General features: G+C 50.3%; 1 protein-coding gene across 1 annotated transcript in view; it reads left to right on the forward strand.

The window, feature by feature from the left end:
• The first annotated feature begins 1,872 nt into the window (after positions 1–1,872).
• Positions 1,873–24,298, forward strand: part of RHPN1 (rhophilin Rho GTPase binding protein 1) — a 32,034-nt gene continuing 9,608 nt past the window's right edge. The window contains 9 exon segments of the mRNA XM_075705734.1: positions 1,873–1,968; positions 2,377–2,460; positions 2,462–2,569; positions 13,444–13,562; positions 17,870–17,998; positions 21,501–21,576; positions 21,981–22,058; positions 23,596–23,720; positions 24,033–24,199. Of these exon segments, the coding sequence (XP_075561849.1) occupies positions 1,873–1,968; positions 2,377–2,460; positions 2,462–2,569; positions 13,444–13,562; positions 17,870–17,998; positions 21,501–21,576; positions 21,981–22,058; positions 23,596–23,720; positions 24,033–24,199 (982 nt within the window).

Below are 24,298 nucleotides of genomic sequence, written 5' to 3' on the forward strand. Positions count from 1 at the left end.
GGTGGGGGGGGCGTCCAGATGTGCGGATGCGCGGCCAGCTGTGGCCGTGGGAGGGGCGCGGCGCCCCGCGAGGCCCCGCCCCTCCAGTGACGTCACCGGCGTTCTAATTCCCACCGTTGCCACGGGCGACAGCTCCCCCCCCCGCCCCTCCCCTCCGCGAGCCGCTCCGTGCCTCCCCACCCCGCCTCTCCCCGTCCCGCGCTTCCATTGGGCAGCGCCGCCGCCGATCTCCGCCGTCCCCTTCTTCCATTGGTCGCCACCGCGCTCCGCCCCGCCCCGCCGCCCTCCTTATGCCCAGCGCGGCGGCGGGGCCGGCGCTGCCTTCGCTCCGGGCTGGCGGGGCCGTGAGGGGGCACCGAGGGGTGAGCGGGGGGATTGGGGCTCAGTTCACCCGCGGGCGTGGGCTTTGTCCTGCTGGGGGGCGGGGGGAGGGCTCTGGGGTTTGCCCCCCCGGCTGGGGCATCTGTGCCAGGGGGTTTGGGGGGTCCCCCCCATTTAGGGTAGCTCTCGCAGAGGGGGTCTGGGGGTCCCCCCCATTTAGGGTAGCCCTTGAAAAGGGGGTCTGGGGGCTCCCCCCCATTTAGGGTAGCTCTCGCAGAGGGGGTCTGGGGGTCCCCCCCATTTAGGGTAGCTCTCGCAGAGGGGGTCTGGGGGCTCCCCCCCCCATTTAGGGTAGCTCTCGCAGAGGGGGTCTGGGGGCTCCCCCCCCCATTTAGGGTAGCTCTCGGAGAGGGGGTCTGGGGGCTCCCCCCCCATTTAGGGTAGCTCTCGGAGAGGGGGTCTGGGGGCTCCCCCCCATTTAGGGTAGCTCTCGGAGAGGGGGTCTGGGGGCTTCCCCCCCCATTTAGGGTAGCTCTCGGAGAGGGGGTCTGGGGGCTCCCCCCCCATTTAGGGTAGCTCTCGGAGAGGGGGTCTGGGGGCTCCCCCCCCATTTAGGGTAGCTCTCGGAGAGGGGGTCTGGGGGCTCCCCCCCCATTTAGGGTAGCTCTCAGAGAGGGGGTCTGCGGGTTCCCCCCATTTAGGGTATCCCTTGAAAAGAGGGTCTGGGGGTTCCCCCCATTTAGGGTAGCTCTCGGAGAGGGGGTCTGGGGGTCCCCCCCATTTAGGGTATCCCTTGAAAAGGGGGTCTGGGGCTCCCCCCCCCATTTAGGGCAGCTCTCGGAGAGGGGGTCTGGGGGTTCCCCCCCTTTAGGGTAGCCCTTGCAGAGGGGGTCTGGGGGTTCCCCCCTCTTTAGGGTAGCCCTTGCAGAGGGGATCTGGGGGGTTCTCCCCCCCTTTAGGGTAGCTCTCGCAGAGGGGGTCTGGGGGGTCCCCCCCATTTAGGGTAGCTCTCGCAGAGGGGGTCTGGGGGTGTTTGTCATCCTCCCAAGGTGGGGTAACTCTTGCAAGGGGGGGGTCTGTGGGGGTTCCCCCCCCTCCCCAAGCTGGGGTAGCTCTTGCAAAGGGCATTTGGGGGGTTTACACCCCTCAGCTGGGGTAGCTCTTGCAAGGGGGGGGTGTCTGTGGGGGTTTTTCCCCCCCTTCTAAGGTAGTTTTTGCAAGGGGGGGGTCTGCAGGGTTTGCCCCCCCCAGCTGGGGTAGCTCTGCAAGGGGGGGAAGCAGGCTGGGGGCTTGCATCTGGCCAGATGTTCGATGCATGGGGGTTGGCAGCGTCAGAAGGTAGGGGCTAGCGGGGGTTTAAGCCCCCACCCAGGACAGGGCTGGGGTCTGAACCCCCCTCCCTGGGGGGCTAGCAGGGTGGGGGGCTAGGCCAGGAGAACCAGAGCAGCCCGAGGAGGGGACGCTGAGCCCCAGAGCCGCCCTGTGGGGTCAGGCAGGAGCCCCCACTTTCGGGCCCACCCCGCTCAGCCCGTGGATGCTTTGCTCCTGGAGATGATGCCCGCCGAGGAGGAGAGCCTGGCCGGGGAGGGGGACGGGGCCAGTGGCCTCGTCCTCCTGCAAGCCCTGAAGAGCGGCAGCACCCGGAAGGTGAGGCACGGCGGTGGGGTGCCAGGGGTGGGGGCAGGATGGCAAAGCACCCAACCGATGCTCCGGGGGATGGGGCATCCCCGTCCGCTCCGTGGGGATGGTGGTCGCTGTGGGTGCTGCAGGCCGTGGGTGGGTGTGCAGGTCCATCCTGGCCATCAAAACTGGGGTGTTGGGGGTGTCAGGGCGTGGCTGGGGGGCTGGCTGGGGAAGGGCTGGTGTGTGATGTGGGGGTGGAAATGTGTCCGGTCGCTCACCCATAAGCCAACTTGCACAACTACCTCGTAGCTCATCATCTCTTAAACTCCGCTCTATCGCACCTTCCTCCGCTGGCTCCATCTGCAAGCTTCCCAGTGAGTACTTTTAACCAAATTCTCCTATATTTTGGCTTTTTCTCCTTCCTGCCCGTAGGAAGACAGTCCAGCCAAGCGCTACCTGCCCCCCGCCTCAGCGCCGGAGGTACCGGGCAGGGTGTTGCTCGCTGGCACCCTTCTTCCCCCGGCAGCTGCCGGTGAGGAAAGTCGGCGCAACGGCAGCCAGCCTCTGCGTGCGAGATGGGGCCGATAGCTCCGCTGGCGTCACTCGTTTAATTAGTAACGGCGGGGTGAAACCAACGGGGACTGTCCTCAGGCTGCCACCGACCCCGCTGCTTGACTTTCCCTGCCGTCCCTTGGGTTGGCAACGCGCGCTCCCGGGCTGGAGGAGGCTTTAGAGCGCTGCTTGTTGCGAGAAGGGATGGGTCGGCGTTAGTTTTGGGGGCTGTTCGCGTGCGTCTCCCGTTAGGTCTGTCCCCTGGGAGCCAGCTTTATAAACCTGCAGCGCGTTCGCCCTGTAATCTGAGCTCTTCTTGCAAGTATATCATTTTCAAAACTTGTTCTTCAGCAGGGAGCTGCGTTTCTGCAGCCCCTTAGCAAAAAAAAAACCTCTTCCCACACCTAAAAAAAAAAAAAAACAAACAAAAAAGCCCAACAACCAAAAAAGCAAAACTCATTCAGGCTTTAGAGGTGTTTTTTTTTTTTTTTTTTCCTGAGTGAGGGTTGAGATTGCAACTTCTGCCGAACAAGGATCAATCTGATCCCAGGCTGTTGAGCCTGGCCTCCCTGACTGCAGCTAAAGAGGCTGCAACCTTAAACCAGGTCGGAGTTTACCCAGGGCCTTGTCTAAATAGCAGGTGCCACTTGGAAGATTAGCAGGAGGGTTTTTTCCAATTTATTCTGTGTTATGGACACGCTGTTCCCCTTATATGAGCAATTGGTTTACCCTGTTTGCATCTGTCGGACAGTAGCACGGAGGAGAATAACATAGGAAAATATTGCAGAGCTTTGGGGGGGGGAAACTGGCAGGGGATGTGCAGCACCTGTCATAACATGATTACTTTTTTTAATTAAAAAAAACAAAAAAGCTGATTAGATTTCCTATTAATGATATCAGGTTTTTATTTAAAAAAGACTATCAATATAGCCTCATCTTTTTTGGTTTTTTTTTTTTTTTTCCCCTGACAGCATCAGGGGCTGTGGATGAGGCCACTGCAAGTTTGCTCCCTTGCAGGGGATCCTGAATGCTGCTGTGATGGTGACTTTTTAATTTTTTTTTTTTGTTTTTTTTTTTGCCAGGGTTCATGTACCGGGGCTGAAGATTTAATACATCTGTTTCCTGCTGGCGCCCTGCCCCGGCTTTCATGATGCCCTGTGCCTCCCCCAGCTCCCCAGAGCAGTTTCACGCTCCTAAAATTCAAGCTCTGGGTGGAGGTTTTGCTGTTTAAAAACCCCTCATCCCCCATATTTTTATTCCCCCCCGCCACTTTATTTTTCCTTCCTCTTGCTGAGTGCATTAGCCAGCAGTGAGGGCACTTCTCTGGGAAATTTAAAACCTTAATCCTCCACTCATTTGTTAAAAGGCTGTGTGATGTAACCATATTCTCAATAAAAGGTTTTAGAGGTTTTAGCTGGTAATGTCTCCCACAGAAAACCAGCTTTCAGCCGGAGTGCTTCACGAGATTAGTTTCATGGTGGGGACTTTTTTATATAAACAGATGTTCGGGGAGCAAAAGCATTTCTTGTGACCTACTGGTTGTCCTGTAGTAACAGCCCGTATTACTCTCTGAAACGCCCTTGGCCAGGAGAAGGAAATGATCGATAATCTTTTAAAAAAGAGAATTTTAGAGCCTCCTTTTGTGTGTGGGGTGGTTTTCCGGCTTTTGGGTTGCTCTCTATCCCACGGGGTAACGTGGCTAAACCCGGGTCACTTGGCCTGTGCTGGCCTGACTCAAACTTGTGGGTTGCAAAGAGGAACAATAATCCCAGCTGACAGCTCTGACTCTATCAAAATAGCTTTTAGACCTCAGTGGTTCTGGAAATAAAATAGGTGCTGAGAGCTTGATGCTGCAGTTACCCTATTTCTACAGCAAGTTTTCCAGCTGCTGGATCATCTGTGTACTTGGAAACATCCCTTTTTCGGGACAAAACTCTGTGTTAGGAAATATTATTGCTCCTGAGAGTGGGTAAAAGTAAGTACCTGCCTAATTTTTTTTTTTATTTATTTTTTTTTTTACTGGGAGATGTTGTAAGCAATTGCTGGGTAAAGCCTGTGGGGTTGAGGCTGCAGCTGGAGACTATGTGCTCAATGCACAGGGTTGGAGTCATGGATCAAGGGTACCCCTGTTAATGACAGCGGTAGCTTGTGTGTCAGCGCTTCCTAGAGCTGCAGATATTGTCAGGTTTGGCTGTTCCTTGTCTCTGTGCGAGTATCTTGCTCTCGTTTTTAACTACAGAGCAACTGTTGATATTCTGTGATGTGCCTTGATTAGTGAATTGGTGGAGAGCAAGCGCAGCTTGGACTTGACCAACTCTCATGGCGTTGCCCACCTCTGCCTGAATTATGCTTGGTAGTTGGTGCTTGACCCTCCCAAGCACTTAGCCAGCAAGTCGAGGGAGGGGATTCTGCCCCTCGACTCTGCTCTGGTGAGACCTCACCTGCAGCACTGCGTCCAGCTCTGGGGCCCTCAGCACAAGAAGGACATGGACCTGTTGGAGCAGGTCCAGAGGAGGGCCACCAAAATGATCCAAGGGCTGGAGCACCTCTCCTATGAGGCCAGGCTGAGAGAGTTGGGGTTGTTCAGCCTGGAGAAGAGAAGGCTGCGAGGAGACCTTCTTGCGACCTTCCAGTACTTAAAGGGGGCCTGTAGGAAGGATGGGGACAATCTTTTTAGCAAGACCTGTTGTGACAGGAGAAGGAATAATGGATTTAAACTAAAGCAGAATAGATTTAGCCTAGACATAAGAAAGAAATTGTTTACCATGAGGGTGGTGAAGCACTGGAAGAGGTTGCCTAGAGAGGTAGTGGAGGCCCCATCCCTGGCAACATTCATGGTCAGGTTGGACGGGGCTCTGAGCACCCTGATCTGGTTAAAGCTGTCCCTGCTTACTGCAGGGGGGTTGAGCTGGATGATCTGAAAAGGTCTCTTCCAACCCAAAGCATTCTATGTTTCTATGATCTTTGGCTCTTTGTTCACCATCCTTGCTGGGGTTGAAGGCTTTCTGGGCACAAGCCATCTGGTTTCCTTGTGCTTTAGCACTTTATGCTTCTTCCTGTGCCGTTTTCTTTAATCGCATCATGAGCGCAGACTGGTAGTGCTGGAAAGGTTGGTTGGTTGCTTACTTAGTGATGGTGAATGCTGTAGGAGCCCAGCACCCAGGGCTCGCAAAGCAGACAGTTCTGAAGGCTGGGGATCTTTAGGGTTAGCAACAAACCCAATCTGGAATGGCTTTGGCATTGCCCATGGTCCAGCCACCAAGCCATGAGGCATGGGGTTACTACTCTGCCCTTAATTGGTTTAGTGGTGGACTTGGTAATGTTAGGTTAATGGTTGGACTGGATGATCTTAAAGGTCTTTTCCAACCTAAACAATTCTATGATTCTATGAATCCCAGTCCTACCTAAATGAATTTCCCCTCTGGATGAGAGGACAGTTTGCAGGTGCGATGACTGGTGATGTCCAAAGGTTGCTGTGGCTCTAGCTGGAGCATGGCCCTCGTGCTTATCAGGTGTCAAGCAGAAATATCTCAGGCTTCTTTTTAGCCTTACTTGGCTTTGCCTTGAGCTTCAAAGGGGTTTTTTTTATATTATTTATTTTATTCTGACTGCCAGTTCTCTCTGTGTGTGTGTAGAAGGAGCACCTGGGGTGGCTTTTGTGGGAACTGCTGGGGTAGGAGGAGATGAGGTGGAGGTGAGTCATGGGGAGCCAGGCTCCAGCAGAGCTCCTGACATTTTGTCTGAGTGGTGTATTTATGCCCTGAGTAACCAACCTCAGCAACTGGTTGGTGTGAGGAGGGAGCAAGGCAGTGCTGGAGAGGTCAAATGAGTGAAATCCCAATGGGTTGTCCAACAGAAGAGTTGAACCGTGTCCCCTTCCTTCCCTGGGGGAGGGTTGAATAGAAACACTCTTGATGCTTTTTGACTCCCTCCCTTAAAAAGAAAAAGCATTAAGCTGTCTATTCCCTAGGAGGGATAAATTATAAAATTAAAACAAAATAGTCCTTACGGCTTTAAGGAATGTATGCAGCAGTCTAGGGTAATAGAAATGTTGAAGGCAGTTGAGGTTTCAGGGGTTGTAGTAGATGAGCATCGTTGGTCTCTTTGCTAAATGTAGCTGGGCTACACTCAACATATTCATAGTATCCACCAGCTGCTGAGGTGGTCTGAGCAGCAGAAGCTGAGATGGGCCTAATCCTGCTGTTAGTCCTCAGCTGTGTCCCTGAGCTCTGGTCTTCTGATATCAACCACATCGCTCTGCGTTGTGAGACTGGGTCCAGGCCTGTGTGGTCTGACATGGGGTACCAGGACTGCGGTGCAGATGTGCTGCTGACCCTGCGTAGTGCATGACCTTAATGACAAATTCTAGGGCGGATAATTTGGTTTCCATGAAACCAGGTGATTCCCTCATTGAAAAAGGAGAGAGAATTGTGGGGGAAAACTGCCCAACTTCCCTGAAGCAGCAGCTCATCCCTTATATATTGCATTGTCTGGCACCAAGGGTCTCCCTATGTTTGTATACCCAAATGGCAGTGACACAAGGCTGGCTGGCGCCCTGCTCCCCTTGCAGCTTTCTCCTTGAACTTCCCTGTCCTTGGGGATGGGAAGCTTGTCTGCTCGGCAGTGGGGCTAGCTTTATAGCCTAGGTCAGCACCGGGTGATGACTTGTTTCATCACTGCCATATTATGGATGTCTCCAGTCTACGTACAAATTAAACTAATTTGGTTTCCCCTGCTATTCTGTGGGCACTCTCCAGCAATAATCCTGGTGGTGACTGTTTTGTGGCTAAAGCTGGTCTTGGAGATGGCAAGCCTTGGTCCAGGTTTCAGTAGGTAGGCTGTGGAGCACCTCCTGTCATCCAGCCAAGCTCTGCAGGTATCTGGGAGCTTTTGCTGTGTCCCTGTTGGGACTATAACTTAACTCCCAGCTGCAGACCCCTTCCTCATTTCTCTGAAGAGACCCATGCCTGGCTTTTACCAGCACACTTCTGATCTGTGCCTGTTCCTCTGGACAGGGATGCAGAAGCCCCTTAAGCAACTGTATCTGCATCTCCATTTCTCTCTCGCTTATAACTTTTTAACAGCATGTCCTAGGATCGTGTTTTCCCTTCTCACAGGTGTCATGGTAACAGCTTGCAGTTGTCCTTTGATCGCTTCATGTGCTTAAGTTTTGGTTTTGCTCAGTTGCAGCTGAGCTCCTGTTCTTCTAGCAGAAACGAAAGAGTAGAAATCAGTCCTTCGTGTGTGGCTTTACCCTTTGGACTTGCTGGCATCCACCTCTTCCTACAGGTGATTAGTTTTTTCTCTCATTAGTGCTGGGAAAGCTGGGAGGCAGTGGCCTTGTTTCAGCACTGGGGTGACAAATACAGCTCTAGGTGTGTCTTATCACCCAAGACGTATCCAGGCTTCATCTCCTTGTGTTTACTGGAGATGTGAAGTGCAAAGTGCGCTTGGTGATCATTTCTAAACAAATATTCATTAAGGACTTTGTTATAGAAGGAAACATAACCATGTAATTGCCCTATTTAACACCCCAGATGGATGCTCTTGAACTGGAAGAGCTGTTGGAGTTAACACTACCATTACATCATTGTATATGTTCCCTGCAAAGATAGGGTTGGAGTTGGCAGAAGCCTTGACATCCCTCAAAGAGCATCTGTTTGTCTTGGCCTCCTCTGGAAGGGGTCTTCCGGCCTCTTCCCTTTTTTTCCTCGCGTGGAGGCACTGGCTGAGCTCTTTCTGTAACGCTGTCATCCTTCCATGCTGAGGATTGAACGCAATGTTGTTTGGCAGATGTCTTCTGAGCATAAAATGGTCTTGCTACAATAATACTGGCATCTAATCCGGCTTTGTCAGAGGCAATAAACTTCAGAGCTGGACACAATTCATATAACTTAATGACCCACACCTCATTCATTTTCATGGCTTAACATACGCTGTCCTCTGTGTACATACAAGCTGTGCTGTTCCCTGGCTGCTACACAATTTATGGACTCTTACTGGAAGAGTTATGCACTTGCTTTTCCTTTGTAAAAGCTTTAAACTAGGAAGGCTAAGAAATCTTGTGTTCAACCTGGCCACTTCTTAAGCACCCAACTTTACTCTTCTATTGATGTCCCTAGTTGCACCCCAAAGCCCAAGAGGCTGGTTGAAATAACATATCTTTCTTCTGACCTTAAAGGGTTGACCTCAAGAGCTTGTACAAAGAAGAATTAAGCAAGGAAAATCCCTTTTATAACCTAACTGTGGGTTTTGGTGGGTTTTATTTTTCCCCTATGCTCCCCTTTTATATAAGGTATGCTTAAATTTGTCACTGCTTACCTGAGAAACTCTGTGCTGTAGTTTTTAGCTTTTGGTTGCAACTTGGAGAGTACAGGCACAGGCAAAGCGTTGGGTTCCTTTGAATGCAAGCTGTTGGACGATGGGCATGCTTTCCTCTTGACTTTCTAGCTCCCCTATCTACCTCTTGATTTAATATGGCCTTTTTTTGCTTGTGATGGTGTTACCTTTCATATGTAAGTTAACCTGGGCTAAGCAACTTATTCTGGAGCTGCATTTCCTTCTCGCTCCAATATTTGTGAAATAACATTTCTGCAATGCTCCAGGAGCAGCTACAGAGTAGGCTTGGTTATTCCCCATGGTGGCCTTGGCATAATGCTTATATTGGTCCATACCAGCCAGGGGTGACGCTTTGGGACCGATGACAGATCCTCTTGAGGCAAGATGTGCTGCAATTCCATGGGTTACTGCAGTTACCCAACTTCATGAAGGGTGAGGAGGAAAGCAGAGTGCAGAGAGATCACATGAAGTCCCTGAGGGCAGCAAGTCTCAAGATCCTGACTCGGCATCCTCGCAAGGCTTTGGTATTGCATCAGGTGCTTCAATACCTGACTTTCCGGTACCTTTTTGCTGTTGGCTTAGGAGCCTGGATGGGAATTGATAACCATCTCATTTAATGAGATTGAAAAGACACCTGGTGTTCAGATGGGGGGGTGAAAAAGCTCGCAGCTCTACAAATAGCTTATTGTCTCTTGGAGGGAGAATAGATTAGACTAGACTAGACTGTTTTGGTTGGAAGGGACCTACAATGATCACCTGGTCCAACTGCTTGACCAATTCAGGGCTGAGCAAAAGTTAAAGCATATTATTAAGGGCATTGTCCAAATGGCTCTTAAACACTGACAGGCTTGGGGCATTCACCTCCTCTCTAGGCAGCCTGTTCCAGTGTTTGAGGACCCTCTCGGTAAAAAAATTGCTTCCTGACCTCCCCTGGTGCAGCTTTGAGCCATTCCCATGAGTCTGATCACCGGATATCAGGGGGAAGAGCTCAGCACCTCCCTCTCCAAGTCTAAGCAAATCCAAATGCTGTGATGTCCTGGATGTTGTTGAACCATGTTTGGTCCCCAGCTGCATCAGGGCTTGAAAGCATTCATAGAATCATAGAATGTTTTGGGTTGGAAGGGACCTTTAGAGGCCATCCAGCCCAACCCCCCTGCAGTGAGCAGGGACAGCTTTAACCAGATCAGGGTGCTCAGAGCCCCATCCAACCTGACCTTGGATGTTTCTAGGGATGGGGCCTCCACTACCTCTCTGGGCAACCTCTTCCAGTGCTTCACCACCCTCACTGTAAAAAAATTTCTTCCTTATAGTCAGTCTAAATCTTCTTCTTTAGTTTAAATCCATTATTCCTTCTCCTGTCACAACAGGCCTTGCTAAAAAGATTGTCCCCATCCTTCCTACAGGCCCCCTTTAAGTACTGGAAGGTCGCAAGAAGGTCTCCTCGCAGCCTTCTCTTCTCCAGGCTGAACAACCCCAACTCTCTCAGCCTGGCCTCATAGGAGAGGTGCTCCAGCCCTTGGATCATTTTGGTGGCCCTCCTCTGGACCTGCTCCAACAGGTCCATGTCCTTCTTGTGCTGAGGGCCCCAGAGCTGGACGCAGTGCTGCAGGTGAGGTCTCACCAGAGCAGAGTCGAGGGGCAGAATCCCCTCCCTCGACCTGCTGGCCACGACCTGCTCCATTCCTGGAGGGCAGCTCCTTTGTGTCCTTGTGGAAAGCCAAAGTGATTAATGATTATCAGTGCTGCTCTGTTTGCGCGCTTGAGAGGGGTCTCGGTTGTAAGGTTTGACACTGTAGCCACTCCAGTTTTGCCCCTTTGGGTTGTCTCAAGCCAGGCATGGGAGAAGTGGAGAGCTGCCAACTCCATTAGCTAAACCCCTTAATTGCTTTTACAGTGAACAGGTTTTAATGCTGGTTTTTAATATCTGGTAGAGCCATCCTAGTGTCTTGTCATGCCACTCTGCCACTCTGCATCTTGCTTCTTTTCTTACTTAGTTTCTCCTTGTGTCACCTCCAGACAAGGAGGTGTTCATGGACCTCTGTGGCTTTTGGATAGTCCTTCCATTTATGCCTCTTCAATTATCTCTCATCTGCAGTTCCTCTGGCCTCCTGCCCATCTATTCAGGTAGTCTTTGTTCTTCCCCCTGGAAAAAAAAAAAAAAATCTTAAAATTCTCTGATGGCTTTCAAGTAAACCTTTGCAAGAAGTGGAGAGGTCTCAAAGGTGATGAAAGCTCCTGTAGGAAGAGCTGGAGGCGGAGTAGAGGTGCCTTCCACCTCTAACAGTTGCTACCGGGGCTGCTGGTTTTTTTTTTTTTTTTTATGGATTTTTATCACTCTGGAGGCAGAGAGAGGGGATCTGGATCCTGCTCACTTGCATGTATTTGGATATATATGCATATGTATTTGGCTTGTGTGTCTCTGGAGCTGACAAGTGCACACAACGCTCATCTGTAAACCTGAGGGGCTGTTGAAATTTTAATAAGCACCACTTTCTTTTTATGGCTTCTTTTTTCCCCCCTTAAGCTTTAACTTCCATATATAGGTTAATGTCTTGCACTGCATGAAGAAACATCATTGAAAGCACAATGTTTGTAATCAGCCTTTAATAAAAAAATACTTGTGCAATATCTTGGACTACATCTGCATGAGCAGCTACTTTCTAGACAAGAGTCTGGTGCTGTCTCCTTTGCTTTGGGAGCCTCTGGGTGCTCAGATTTGAGTATTGCCTGCATGGTTGGGTTGATGGGGTTTTTTTTCCCAAGGGCCATGTTCAGTGATGACCCAGCTCCTTCTTGCTGGAGAAAACCTGGCATGGTCCCTTCTTGGGCTTCATGGTGTAGGATTCCTCATCCTTTTCCTTTTTTGTTCCATTTCTGGATTTTTCCCTGGGGAGCCAACAATGTGTGCAGGATGGATGGGTTCCTTCAGGGCAAATCCAGAAGTGGCAGTTCTGGATCAGCCTTTCCTGTATTTGTTTCCGAGTGTCTCAGACACAAGATTTGTGCAGCTGTTGGGGTGTTTTCCTTAACATCCCACTTAATTGCTTTTCCAGAATAACTGGGGCCTCCTGCTTCCAGCTTATTTCTTCAGTAATTTCAACAAATTCATGGATTACTGTAAAGCACTAAGCCTACAGATTTATGGACCAGATGGAGTGACTCTGATTCCGCGGTCTCAAATGTACCAATTAGGAGCTCAAATCTTTCACTTTAAATGAAAATGCCAATGTTAATCCTGGACCGTTTTCAAAGGGGCCACCACTTAGTGGACTTCAAATATGAGAAGTTAATTGTCAGGAAGCTGAAGTCCATGAAAATGCAAAATTTTCCGTTCCCTACTTACTAATCAAAGCTGATCTCATACTTTTTTGAGCAAGGATTTCTTTTTTTCCTTTCCTACTTCCCCAGAAAAATCAAATAATTTGTTAGAAGTAAGGTTTCCCAGAGTAACACTGGGACTTACAATGTCTTCTGAAGAGGTAACCAAGCGTTGCCCCTGTCTTGTTGGCTTTAAGACTGTTGCGACCCATCCTGGAGCATGAGGTGAGACCTGGTGAAGTCCACCAAGGTCTCTACGTGGAAGAAATTAGCTGAGAAAGTGTTTTGGACAGGATGAGAGCGAGCATTGTCGGAGCTCTGTAGAGTCTCTTGGGTAGCAAAACTCCTTCTTGATGTGGAGGCAAGGGGTCCACTAGCAGTGGTGGCGGTAAAGCAGTGGGGAGCAGGGTAAGATTGATGTGCACAGCAAATGGAGGTTTTCTAAGGAAACGAAATAGTAGCTTTGAGGAATTTCTTTTAGTGCTACAGTGGATCTTAATGCGTTCTTGGAGGGATCTGCCTGTGCTTTGTGCTGATGTCGAGGCAGACTTGGAGGTCTCCATCCTCTTAAACTGTGCAGCCTTGTGCCCTCCCAAACAGTTTTTTCTTTTTTTTTTTTTTTTATCAGGGGTCTTTTAGAGGCTCATTTCACGTATCAGAACTTCTCTTCGCACAATGGAAATCATCTCTGCTTGGGCAGAGCTTTTGTGGCCCTGGATTTGGAGACCCTCCTCGTGGTAACCTCTCTGCCTGGGGCATCCCACAATAACCTCTTGCCCCTGTGAGACGGAGCGATATTGCCGTCTGTTATTTCCTGAAATCAGAGATTAAGCATGTTTCCCTGTCTGCAGAAAGTCCAAGCCAAAGGAGGAGGTGCAGGGGTGGATTTAATTTACTGCTTTGTGCAACTCATTTCTCCACCCCCATGAACTCTTGACTTGCTGCCTGCACTCAATCCCCTATAGCCAGCAGGAGATGGGAGCACTTATAGACATAGGGTCACATCTGTTCCCAAGCTCAAGGGTTATATTGAGCTCATCTGCAGCCCCCGGGGTCTTGTCTTGTGTCTGGATGGCAAGACCCCAGAACCTAGATGCTTAGTTCCTGTATGCCGTCATGGTTGTATTTGGGAAGCCTTTTCAGAATAGCTTGGAAAATAAATTGCTGTAAGCAACATGTGATATTAGGTAATAAAACTTCTATTTCAAGTGCAGTGCTGGGCTCTGAAAGTGCCATTTTTAATCCCCAAATGGTGGGTTTGTTTGGTGAGACCCTGCCCCTCTCTCTCAGCAGGGCTGCGACCCCTTTGCCCAGACCCAGCGCAGCAAACTGCAGCATCGCCGGGCGCGGATTAATCAGCAGATCAACAAGGAGATGAGGATGCGAGCGGGAGCAGAAAACCTCTTCAGGTGAGTCCGGATCCCCAGAGCTTCCCTCTGGCCCAGGGATTTGGCTGGGGGTGGAAATATGGCCTTGGTGTCTAGGAGGCATCATCCCATGTGGTTAGCGATAGGACAAGAGGAAATGGGCTCAAGCTGCACCAGGGGAGGTTTAGGTTGGAAATTAGGAAAAATTTCTTCACAGAAAGGGTTGTCAAGAATTGGAACAGGCTGCCCAGACAGGTGGTGGAGTCCACATCCCTGGAAGTGTTCAAAAAATGGGTAGATGTGGCACTTTGGGACATGGTTTAGTCTAGTCTACCCTTGACTGGTTTAGTGTGGACTTGGTAGTGTGGGTTAATGGTTGGACTGGATGATCTTAAAGGTCTTTTCCAACCTAAACGATTCTATGATTCTACGAGGCAACTGGTGTTGGCACTCCCATGGCTGTGGTTGGGGTTTGCTCAGCCTTCCCTTGACTTTGCAGCATTCGTCCTAGAAATGCCTGCCCTCCACTTGGCGCAATGCTGATGCTGTGCATTTTAATGCAACTTTATCATTTTAATGTCGTGGAAGGCCGGTACGAAGCAGGGTGTGAGCAGATAGAATAATGGGCATAAATGTTGAACTGCGATTGAGTTTGGAGTGCAGGCTCTCCTGCCTGATACCCCCAGCAAGTGGATCAAATTCAGCTTTAGTTCCAAAAATCCCCATCCCAGTGCTTCCGTCAGAGCAGAATCTGAAAATTCAGGTATGTCTTTGCAGGTGGGCACAGCCTGGTGGCTCTTCACCTGGTTGGAAGATGCATTTATGGATGGAGTGAAAGTTGGCACCTTTGCATGGCTTTCAGACTGCAGCTGATCCAGCACAAGGAAAGCCCAGCGCGTTACTGCCTTCCCCGTAGGGCGTTCATGATGCATTCATGCAATCGTGCCACTTTTTGCAGCTATTTTATCTTTTTTTTTAACCCAAGGATGACCTTTTTTGTAACTCCTTATCTATATCCCATGTTCCTCTAGGATATTGGAGCACACATGCAGGGTGGGCAGGTCTGTTAATGTAAGAAAATATCATAAGGCTGCCCTAAAATAGCTTTTTTTTTTGGCATATTTGGCCAGTTTGATATTTCCCCCTCTCCCAATAAAATAAGATTGACTTTTCACTTCTGAACTTGAACGATTTAGTATCAGTGGCACGTGCGTATTGCACCTGGAAGAAGGGAGTATAGTTGCTCCACCAAACTATGGGAAGAAATGGTATTTTACTGGGAAGAAATGGTATTTTACTGGTGGATGGGGACAGTGGAGCTTCCTGGGGGAGGTGAGGTTACAGCTCCCATACCCTGCTGCTTCAACCAGGCTGCCGTGCCTCATCTAATTAAAAAAAGGCCATGAAATCCCAACATGTGCTGCTCCACATGACTCCCCTTTATTTTTTTTTTCATAATAGGGGAAAATGTGCTGGCTCAGCAGAAATGTGCCTGGCCACGGTTTTGGCGCAAACAGCGGGAATTGGAGCCGTGTGCAGGGGAGTGAGCAAAAGTGTGACGCAAAACACATCTTAATTACTCGGCCAGGGAAATGCACTGATGGGGCGCTTTTTTTTTTTTTTTTTTTTTCCCTGGATCAGCAGTTTGAATGTCCTTTGGTTGCTGCCACTTTTCCTCCCTCCCACAAGTCCACTTTGCAGCTGAGTAATAATGTGGGTTTCTGGTGCTCAGAGCTTGTGAAATCTTCGGGGGGGGGGGGGGTGGTGGTGGTGGTGTAAAAAAAACCCAACAATCAAGCTTGTGCCTGAAATTAAAGGCTGGGGGGGCGGATGTTATGTTGTAAGTCTAAAGGTTATTGCTTAAAAATGATAGCTTTGAGTTGCACGGAGAAATTTCCTTTGCATCTCTCTAGGCCAGTGCTAAATGCAAACAGAAGCAGCTGTAGGTCACCCAGCTTGTAGCAGAGTTTGCAGCTTAACTTGCTGGTTCCTTTGCCTCTGGAGAAAATAAATAATAATAATAAAAAAAATCCCACCAAATCTCAGTGCTTTAAAAAAAAAATAATCTCCTGAACTGTTCTGTTCAGGATATCGGTCCCCTTTCCTGGAGAGGTTGCCATGAATGGTGTGTTGGAAAAAATGCACGTGGTGTTTGCTCAACATTGTTAAGAAGGTTTATTTGCTGGATAAATAAATGGGCAGAGGCAGTGCAAACCTTTTCCTTTCTTGCCCAAATGCTGGGGCTGAGCGAAGCAATTGGGGAGATAAAGGTGTTGCCAATAAACCAGTTTTGTAAAAAGAAATAATTAAAAAAAAAAAAAAAAAATCAGAAATCTTTTGTTTGCTGATAGGTTGATGGAGACACGTAGGCTCTGCGTTCTCATGTGGAGGTCGGTGCTCGCCCTGGCCAAGGAACACAAAGTGCCTTCAGTGCGAGTTTGCTCATGGAAATGATCGAGTGCTCCCCTAAATTACCTCTCTGAGAGTTACTGTGCTCTTAATTGCTGCATGTGGCACTTGCAGAGCACAAACTGAATTGACATTAGGCTTTAAAACCTTAACCTGGTGACAAATCCTGGGAAAACTTGCATGTGCATGCAGAAACCCTGCAGAGCAAAATCACGCTTTTCTGGGTGCTACGTCCTTTCTGCTGCTGAGCAGGGGTGAAAGCGCTGGTCAGAAATACATCGTGTGTATATGTAAATATTATCCTGGTCTTGCTGGGTTGCAAATCAGCACCAGTCAGCTATTGATGATATAAGAAATTATTGTTGCCAGCTGGGAGCAAGAAGGGGAAACTCTCTTTAGTTGGTATTGGAGGAAAATTGTACCGACAGCAGCGATTCACCTGTGTCCTGGAGGTGTTGTGAGGTGTGGAGGACTAAAATAGCAACTAAATACTGGTTTATATGGAAAGAGAAAGTCATTACTGTGCTGGTACTCTATAGGGAATTGCTGGAACGCTGAAGGATGTTTAAATGGAAGTGGCCGCGGAGATCTTTGGACCAGCTGTGGTTTCGCTTTGTTTGTTTAAAAGAAAAAAATGCATTGGTCTTGGGAAATCCCAGCAAAGGGGAGTCAGGGGAGGAGACACTAAAGCACCAGCATCTTAAAAGAAAAACAGTGTAGCTCCTTCTACTGCCCTGAGCCAGGTCAGGGCAAGGCCCCTGGAGGATGTTATCCACGAAAAACACAAGTCGAAGGCAACGTGCTCTGCAAAAGCTGGCGGAAAGCGGTGCCCTGGCTGAGCAGAGCTCATGCACATGTTGTTTTTCCTGGAGCCTGGCGTGATTTAGCACGAGCAGCCGGAGCCCCTTTCAGCTGACGACTGAACTGCATGCTGCCAGCTCTGGGTTATCTCTCCCCGCTTTCCTTTGGAGAAGATAAGAAGGTTATAATCAGCCTGGGAGCTTGTCTTGCTGGGAGTGGGCAGCTGAAATCAGTCCTTGGTGTTTATATCTCCTGACGTGCCTGAGCAGGGAAGGGAGGGCAGGGTCCAGCTCTACTAATGGGAGAGCACAGCAAGCCTCTTCTCTTGCAGAAGGGTTGTTTGCACCCAAAAATAAGTTTTTCCTCTTCAAACCCAACCATAAAGCACTTTTATTTGGTGTGGGTGAGCACCTTGGGTGCTTATAGCCAAATCTGAAGCTGCTCGGGAGGTGGGAGCATGGATGGGCAAGGGGAAGGTTGCTCTGGGGCAGAAATAGCAGGTTCATCTGAGCAGGGTGCAGCACTGTAATGAGTTTTGCCTGGTCTCAACCTCCACGGCACAGTGGTCTGGATGCTGTGTCTTCCCCAGTCCCGAAAGGCTGAGAGAGTTGGGGTTGTTCAGCCTGGAGAAGAGAAGGCTCCAAGGAGACCTTCTTGTGGCCTTTTAATACTTAAATGGGGCTTTGATGAGGACAGACTTTTTAGTAGGGCCCGTTGTGATAGGACAAGGGGTCATGGTTTTAAACTGAAAGAGGGGAGATTCAGACTAGATCTAAGGAAGAAATGTTCTATGATGAGTGGTGAGACGCTGGCACAGGTTGCCCAGGGAGGTGGTAGATGCCCCATCCCTGGAAACATCCCAGGTCAGGTTGGACAGGGCTCTGAGCACCCAGATCGAGTTGAAGATGTCCCTGCTCATGGCAGGGGGGTTGGACTGGATGACCTTGAAAGGTCCCTTCCAACCCAAACCATTCGATGATCATGTGCAGAGCAAGAGGCACGGTTCTGTGGGAAGGTTTGGGTGGATGCATGTGGTATTGTACTGATGGGTAACTTAATTTATCGATGCGGCCAAGCATTAATAAATAAAAGCATTGATAAAATGGGGGAGGTTTGATGCACACGCTGTTGTCTCGCAGGGCCACCAGTAACCACAAGGTCAAAGAGACGGTCGCCCTGGAGCTGAGCTACGTGAACTCCAACCTGCAGCTGCTGAAGGAGGAGCTGGAGGAGCTGAACAGCAGCATGGACGTGTACCAGAACGACAGGTACACCGGGCAGCCGAGCCAGGCAGGCAGCTGCCTGCAGTGCGGGAAGAGCAGTTTGCTCAGTTGGGATTTTGTTTGTATTATTATTTCAATTTTGCTTTTTCTGGGAGCGAGGAAGCCTCTCGCCTTGTACCCGTTGCTCTGCCTCTTTGCTCTGCGCAGGGTTTGGTCCTCTGGCAGGGACCACGAGGTGGTGGCTGGAGGATAGGGGAGGACTTGGGCATGGGCCAGATTTGCTGCAAACAGTTTTTCATCCGGGGAACACCCATGTTTTATCTGTAGAGCTGCAAGGAAACCAAACTTATAGAGCTGCAAGCAGAGCAACCTCAACAGCTTCTCCTAGCAGATACTTAGGAGGCATCTGGGGACGGACGGTGCATTCTCTGGACACCAGTGTCCAAAAGCAGGAGGAATAAGTCAGAAACAACCATCTCCACTTGCATCATCCCCTTTTCCTGAGCATGCCACTAGAGCATGGCTTTTTTCCAGCAGGTGCAATAGGGTATTTAGCAGAAGAAATTAAAACCACGGCTGCTCAGGTGTCCGACCTCCTGTTCTGGCTGATCCCAGAGCAGATTACTCACTGATTTCTTTTTCCATCGAGGGTATTAGGTTATTTTTCTCTCTTTCCGAGGTTAGACCTTTTGTTAATTGAAACACTCTGTTGCTTTGAAATGCTTACCCAGCCACCTCGGGCTTGACTCACCGGAGCGGTAATCCTAGCACGCTCACCAGCAGCAAACCAACATGCCAGGGCGGCTCGGCAGCGCCGTTTTGCTGGGTGAGAAAAGCAGAAATCCCTCAGGCAGAACAGATCGGGGATGCTGCAGCAACGTGGGAGCCACTGCCGCTCCTTCCCTTCCCGAGATGGATGGGTGGATGGTGTTTGATGACACCAAGCTGAGTGGTGCGGTTGGCACGCCTGAGGGATGGGATGCCTTCCGGAGGGACCTGGACAAGCTCGAGAAGTTGGGCCCATGTGAACCTCATGAGGTTCAACAAGCCCAAGTGCAAGGTCCTGCAGCTGGGTCAGGGCAACCCCTGGTATCAATACAGGCTGGGGGATGAAGGGATGGAAAGCAGCCCTGCGGAGAAGGACTTGGGGGTACTGGGGGATGAAAAGCTGGACAGGAGCTGGCAATGTGCACTTGCAGCCCAGAAAGCCAACCGTATCCTGGGCTGCATCAACAGCAGCGTGGCCAGCAGGTCGAGGGAGGGGATTCTGCCCCTCTACTCTGCTGTCCTGAGACCCCCCTGGAGCACTGCGTCCAGCTCTGGGGTCCCCAGCACAGGACAGACATGGACCTGTTGGAGCAGGTCCAGAGGAGGGCCACCAAAATGATCAGAGGGCTGGAGCACCTCTGGTATGGAGAAAGGCTGAGAGAGTTGGGGTTGTTCAGCCTGGAGAAGAGAAGGCTGTGGGGAGACCTTCTTGCAGCCTTTCAATATTTAAAGGGGGCTTGTAAGAAAGATGGGGAGAGACTTTTTAGCAGGGCCTGTTGCAATAGGACAAAGGATAATGGTTTTAAACTAAAAGAGGGGAGATTCAGACTAGATCTAAGGAAGAAATATTTTACGCTGAGGGTGGTGAGACACTGGCACAGGTTGCCCAGGGAGGTGGTAGATGCCCCATCCCTGGAAACATCCCAGGTCAGGTTGGATGGGGCTCTGAGCACCCAGATCGAGTTGAAGATGTCCCTGCTCATGGCAGGGGGGTTGGACTGGATGACCTTGAAAGGTCCCTTCCAACCCAAACCATTTGATGGTTCTGTGTCCATCCACGTGCTTTTCCTGGCACATGGTCCTCCTCAGGGGAGGATTGCTGTACTGCTGGGGACAGAGAGAGATGTAAAGACCAGGATAGCATCGGTGACTCCATCTTGCAGCTTGCTGCAAAGATACTAAATGTACAACCAGGATGATCTGGGTGCAGGACTGTGTTACAGTCACGGGGTCTCATATGGAGAGAAAGCCAAGGGAGCCCGGATCTCCACCACCCTTGGGTGTTTGCTGCACTCAGAGGGTCTGTTGCAGTCTCTGAATGTCATCCTGGATATTGGTCCTTCTTCTTCTGTGCTAGAAGTAGGGACGTATGCAACATCTTCCATGATGCATGCATCCTCCCCAAGTTCTTCCCTATCAGGGATGCTTGGCTTTTCCAACCCATGGCTTGTTTGCCCTGGTTTAAAAAGAAAATAGCAGTAGCAGCAACCCCAAAACCCTTCCCAGGCCAAACAAAAGCCCCTTTGTTTGCTCTGGGCATTGGATTCAAACGGAAATCTTGTTAGGGAAGGAGCGATAATGGCTTTTCTGCACTAATTATAGCTCTTGAAGCTGTTTATTCAGTATGAACAGATGAAAATGTGGGTGCAACCTCCCTGCCCCGCTCCCCAGGTTTTTGCAACTTTCTTTGCCTCTTTTCCTCCCTGGCCTAATGAGTGATGCATTAAGAAGTTATCAGAGGTTTCTGGAGGTAATGAGAGGGAGTTGTTGTGCAGACCCGGGCTGGCGAGGGCTTGATCCTACCCTACCCGCTTCCCATTTCTCACTCTGCCAAACCTTCCTCATCTCTTTAAACCAGTCCCCTGGGAGGCCAAGGGTCTGGGGATGTGGTAATGTGGCTCGGTGCCAGGGTTGGGGACATCCCCGAGGGATAGATGGGTATCGGGGAAAGCATTTGTGGAGCTGATGTGAGCAGCAGGTACCACCACAGGTTCCCATCTCTGTATACAGGAGCTGGACGATGGGTCCAGCTTTGGGGCTCTTTGCAGGGCTGTAATTTTCTGCATGCTCCAGGCTCTGCTGCTTATACAGACCATATCGTTACTTCTTGGCAGCAGAAAATCAAAATAGCTGCTAAATCCCCCAAAAGATGGTCCTTCCTGGCTGTCATCCTGCAGAGCTTCTTCCTTAGTGCCGCACAACTGCCCTGTGTTACATCAAAACACAAACCACTCCCCAACTGGGTGTTCCCAGAGGCGTCTTCAGGTGTTTCACGCTATCGAACAAGCTCTGCGATAAGAGCTATTATTAGACAACTGCTTTTAATGGAGGTAGAAAATTTCAATATCGGGCACAGCACTGCAGCCCGAGCAAGTCCTTATCAGCACCAAGGTCCGGATTAGCACATAGGATTGGGTGAATCCGTGACCTGTGCTCACATCACACCCAGTTCCCGAGGGCTGGTAATTAAAGCAGCTTCGTCACTGGAGCCTGTTTTGTTGCTATTGTTCTTGTTATGCAGAGAAAAGCAGAAGCTGGAGGAATAAGGGTGATGGGTTCAGGTTATTTTCTGTGCACCCTTCCTCTCGCGCTGCCGTTCCCGACATCACGTTGGGAAGAGCATCCTTCTGCTGTGCGGAGTTGGGTCCTTGTCTGGCTTTATCTTTAATAGGAGCAGCACAAGCCCAGGGCAAAGAGCTGCTTCATTTTAGTCCCCAACACACAGGGTCTCTCCAAGGCTTTTAAACCAACCACCAAATAGGTCGCTGTCTTCTTCCAGCGAGTCCATCAGTGTCCCCATGATCCCTTTGGGCCTGAAGGAGACGAAGGAGCTGGATTTGCTGGTACCGTTGAAGGTGAGCATCGGGGTTTTGCACGCTCAGTGCGATGCAAGATGATGGAGGGGAGTGACTGCGCATTTTGAGGGATGTTTCAGCACATGGGTACGGTCGGGCGCTGTAGAGGAGATGCTGCAGCCGCTGCAAAATGTTTTCTATTTTGGAACAGTTGCAAAAAAAATAGGTTTATGGGGAAGAGCTGGACTTAAAACATGGGAAAGTGGGAGATGAGGGTCTGGAGATTCTGGAGATGCTGGAGAGCAAGAGCCAGGCAGGGGAGATGTCTTTCTCTAGCGCAGGTTTCCTTGCAGAGAGAGCTTGCAAATTGCCTATACAGAATTGCCCAAAGTCACCCTTTAAATCCTGAATATCTATTTCAAAGGGTGACTCAGGGTTTTCTTTTCTCTTGTTTCCCCAACCAGGATATCATCAGTGAACACTATGGAGAGGAGGGTGTCTTGTTTGAAAAAGAAATCAAAGAGTTCATGGAGCTGCGGCAGGTTGGTGTCCCTTGAGCTGCAAACGCTTGCTTTGCCTTGTCCAGAAACGCTCTTTGCAGGTGCCACATTTTGCTCCAGGTGTCTTCTCATCCTCGCTCAAAACTGCACCCTTGCCCTTATGTCTTGAGGTGCAGGATTCCTGCACTAGAGCACCTTGGCTTCGGTTCATAGGTTACAAAATATTACAGACTATTCAGTAATTGTTTTCTTTCCCCCTCCTTTAACGCCCTGCTAACCTAGAACTGAACAGCAATAAAAGTTATAACGCAATCCATTACTGGTTTATGAATATTAGTTTACCCCTGGCAAGGCTAAACCACTGCTTTCTCTCCAGCTAGTGCTTGGAGAAGAGGAAATATAAAGCAATCCAGTGAAGGTGAGTTTTCTCCTCTCCTAAGCTCTCATAAAAAACTACAAGTTTTGCCTTGAAGCTTTGATCTGGGAGAGCGGAAGGAGAGAGACTTGCTCAAGCCCTTGTGAAGGGCCTGATCCAGCTCTTCAGACTGTGGGAGAGGAGCCCTGCAAAGCCAGAAGCTGGGAAAAGCCCCGTAGATAAAACTAGGCATTAGGAGAGCTCTGACCCTCCTCCCTGTGTCTGGTCAAAAGCTCAAGGGCTTTTTTATTAAGAGAAAAAAAATCCTATTTCTTCCCTAGCATTTATTTCAGCAGACTTTGCAGGAGTTTCTCTCTTTAAAAAAAAATAATAATCCCAGCTTGTTTTAGAATCATAGAATCGTTTAGGTTGGAAAAGACCTTTAAGATCATCCAGTCCAACCATTAACCCACACTACCAAGTCTACTCTAAGCCAATCAAGGGTAGACTAGACTAAACCATGTCCCGAAGTGCCACATCTACCTGTTTTTTGAACACTTCCAGGGATGGTGACTCCACCACCTCTCTGGGCAGCCTGTTCCAATGCTTGACCACCCTTTCCGTGAAGAAATTTTTCCTAATTTCCAACCTAAACCTCCCCTGGCGCAGCTTAAGCCCATTTTCTCTCGTCCTATCGCTAACTACGTGGGAGAAGAGCCCAACACCCACCTCACTACAACCTCCTTTCAGGTAGTTGTGGAGAGCGATAAGGTCTCCCCTCAGCCTCCTCTTTTCCAGGCTAAACAACCCCAGCTCCCTCAGCCGCTCCTCATAAGCCCTGTGCTCCAGACCCTTCACCAGCTTTGTTGCCCTTCTCTGGATGTGCTCCAGCACCTCAATGTCTTTCTTAGGCAAGTGTTGCCATCAGCAAGGCTCCCAGGCTGCTGGCTCCAGATTTGGGTGCCCCAGCACCAAATTGGTGCCTCCCCGACCATTCCTGCAGCTGAACCTGTGCCCGGGGGCTGCCTCCCGCTGCTGTGCAGCCTTTCGTCCGCTGTTGATCTAATCCTATTGATAGTATTGATTTCATCCTATTCATCTAATTTCTCAGGCGGAGTTTCTCCCCCCTGGGCTGGCCGGCATGTGCGGCTCCATAAATCCGATGTTTCTTTCCCGTTTTCCCCCTCTCTTCCCACCCACATGTCTCCCCTCCTGTCCCTGCAGGCAATGCGCACCCCGAGCCGCAACGAAGCTGGGCTCGAGCTCTTGATGGAGTATTACAACCAGCTCTACTTCCTCGACAGCCGTTTCTTCCCTCCCACCAAAAGCCTGGGTGTCTTCTTCCACTGGTTGGTGCAGCTTTCCCCATCCTACCTGGGGCATCATGAGCGGGGAGGGAGTTGGGACTGAGCCTCCATGATGGGATCACTGCCTCAGCAGCAAAGCCAGGGCTGGCAGATGTGAGGAGCTGGGTTTTCCCCTTGCTCTCGGCTTGCTGTTGCCCTGGGTGGGTTGGTTAGGGGAGGCAGGGGAAAGTGTGTGCCCCACGGGGATGAGCCGTGATGGGAACGGTGGCTGCGAGCCCACGCAGAGCGCTGAAAACCCTCCAGGCTCCTCCTGCCTCCGTGGGATGGGCAGCCGTTGACTCTTCCCTTCCCCAGGTATGACTCCCTGACGGGGGTCCCGTCCCACCAGCGAGCACTGGCCTTCGAGAAGGGCAGCGTGCTCTTCAACATCGGAGCCCTGCACACCCAGATCGGAGCGCGGCAGGACCGTGCATCCCTGCCGGGTCTCAACCAGGCCATCGACGCCTTTCAGAAGGCGGCCGGTAAGTGGGTTTCCCTTCTTCCCTGGCTTCCCTGGAGCACGCAGGAAGCATTTCCACAGGGTGGGAATAATCCTCAGGAGTGCAAGAAGGGAAGGGAGC

The sequence above is a fragment of the Pelecanus crispus genome, chromosome 2 (assembly GCF_030463565.1).
Source record: "Pelecanus crispus isolate bPelCri1 chromosome 2, bPelCri1.pri, whole genome shotgun sequence".
Lineage (NCBI taxonomy): Eukaryota > Metazoa > Chordata > Aves > Pelecaniformes > Pelecanidae > Pelecanus > Pelecanus crispus.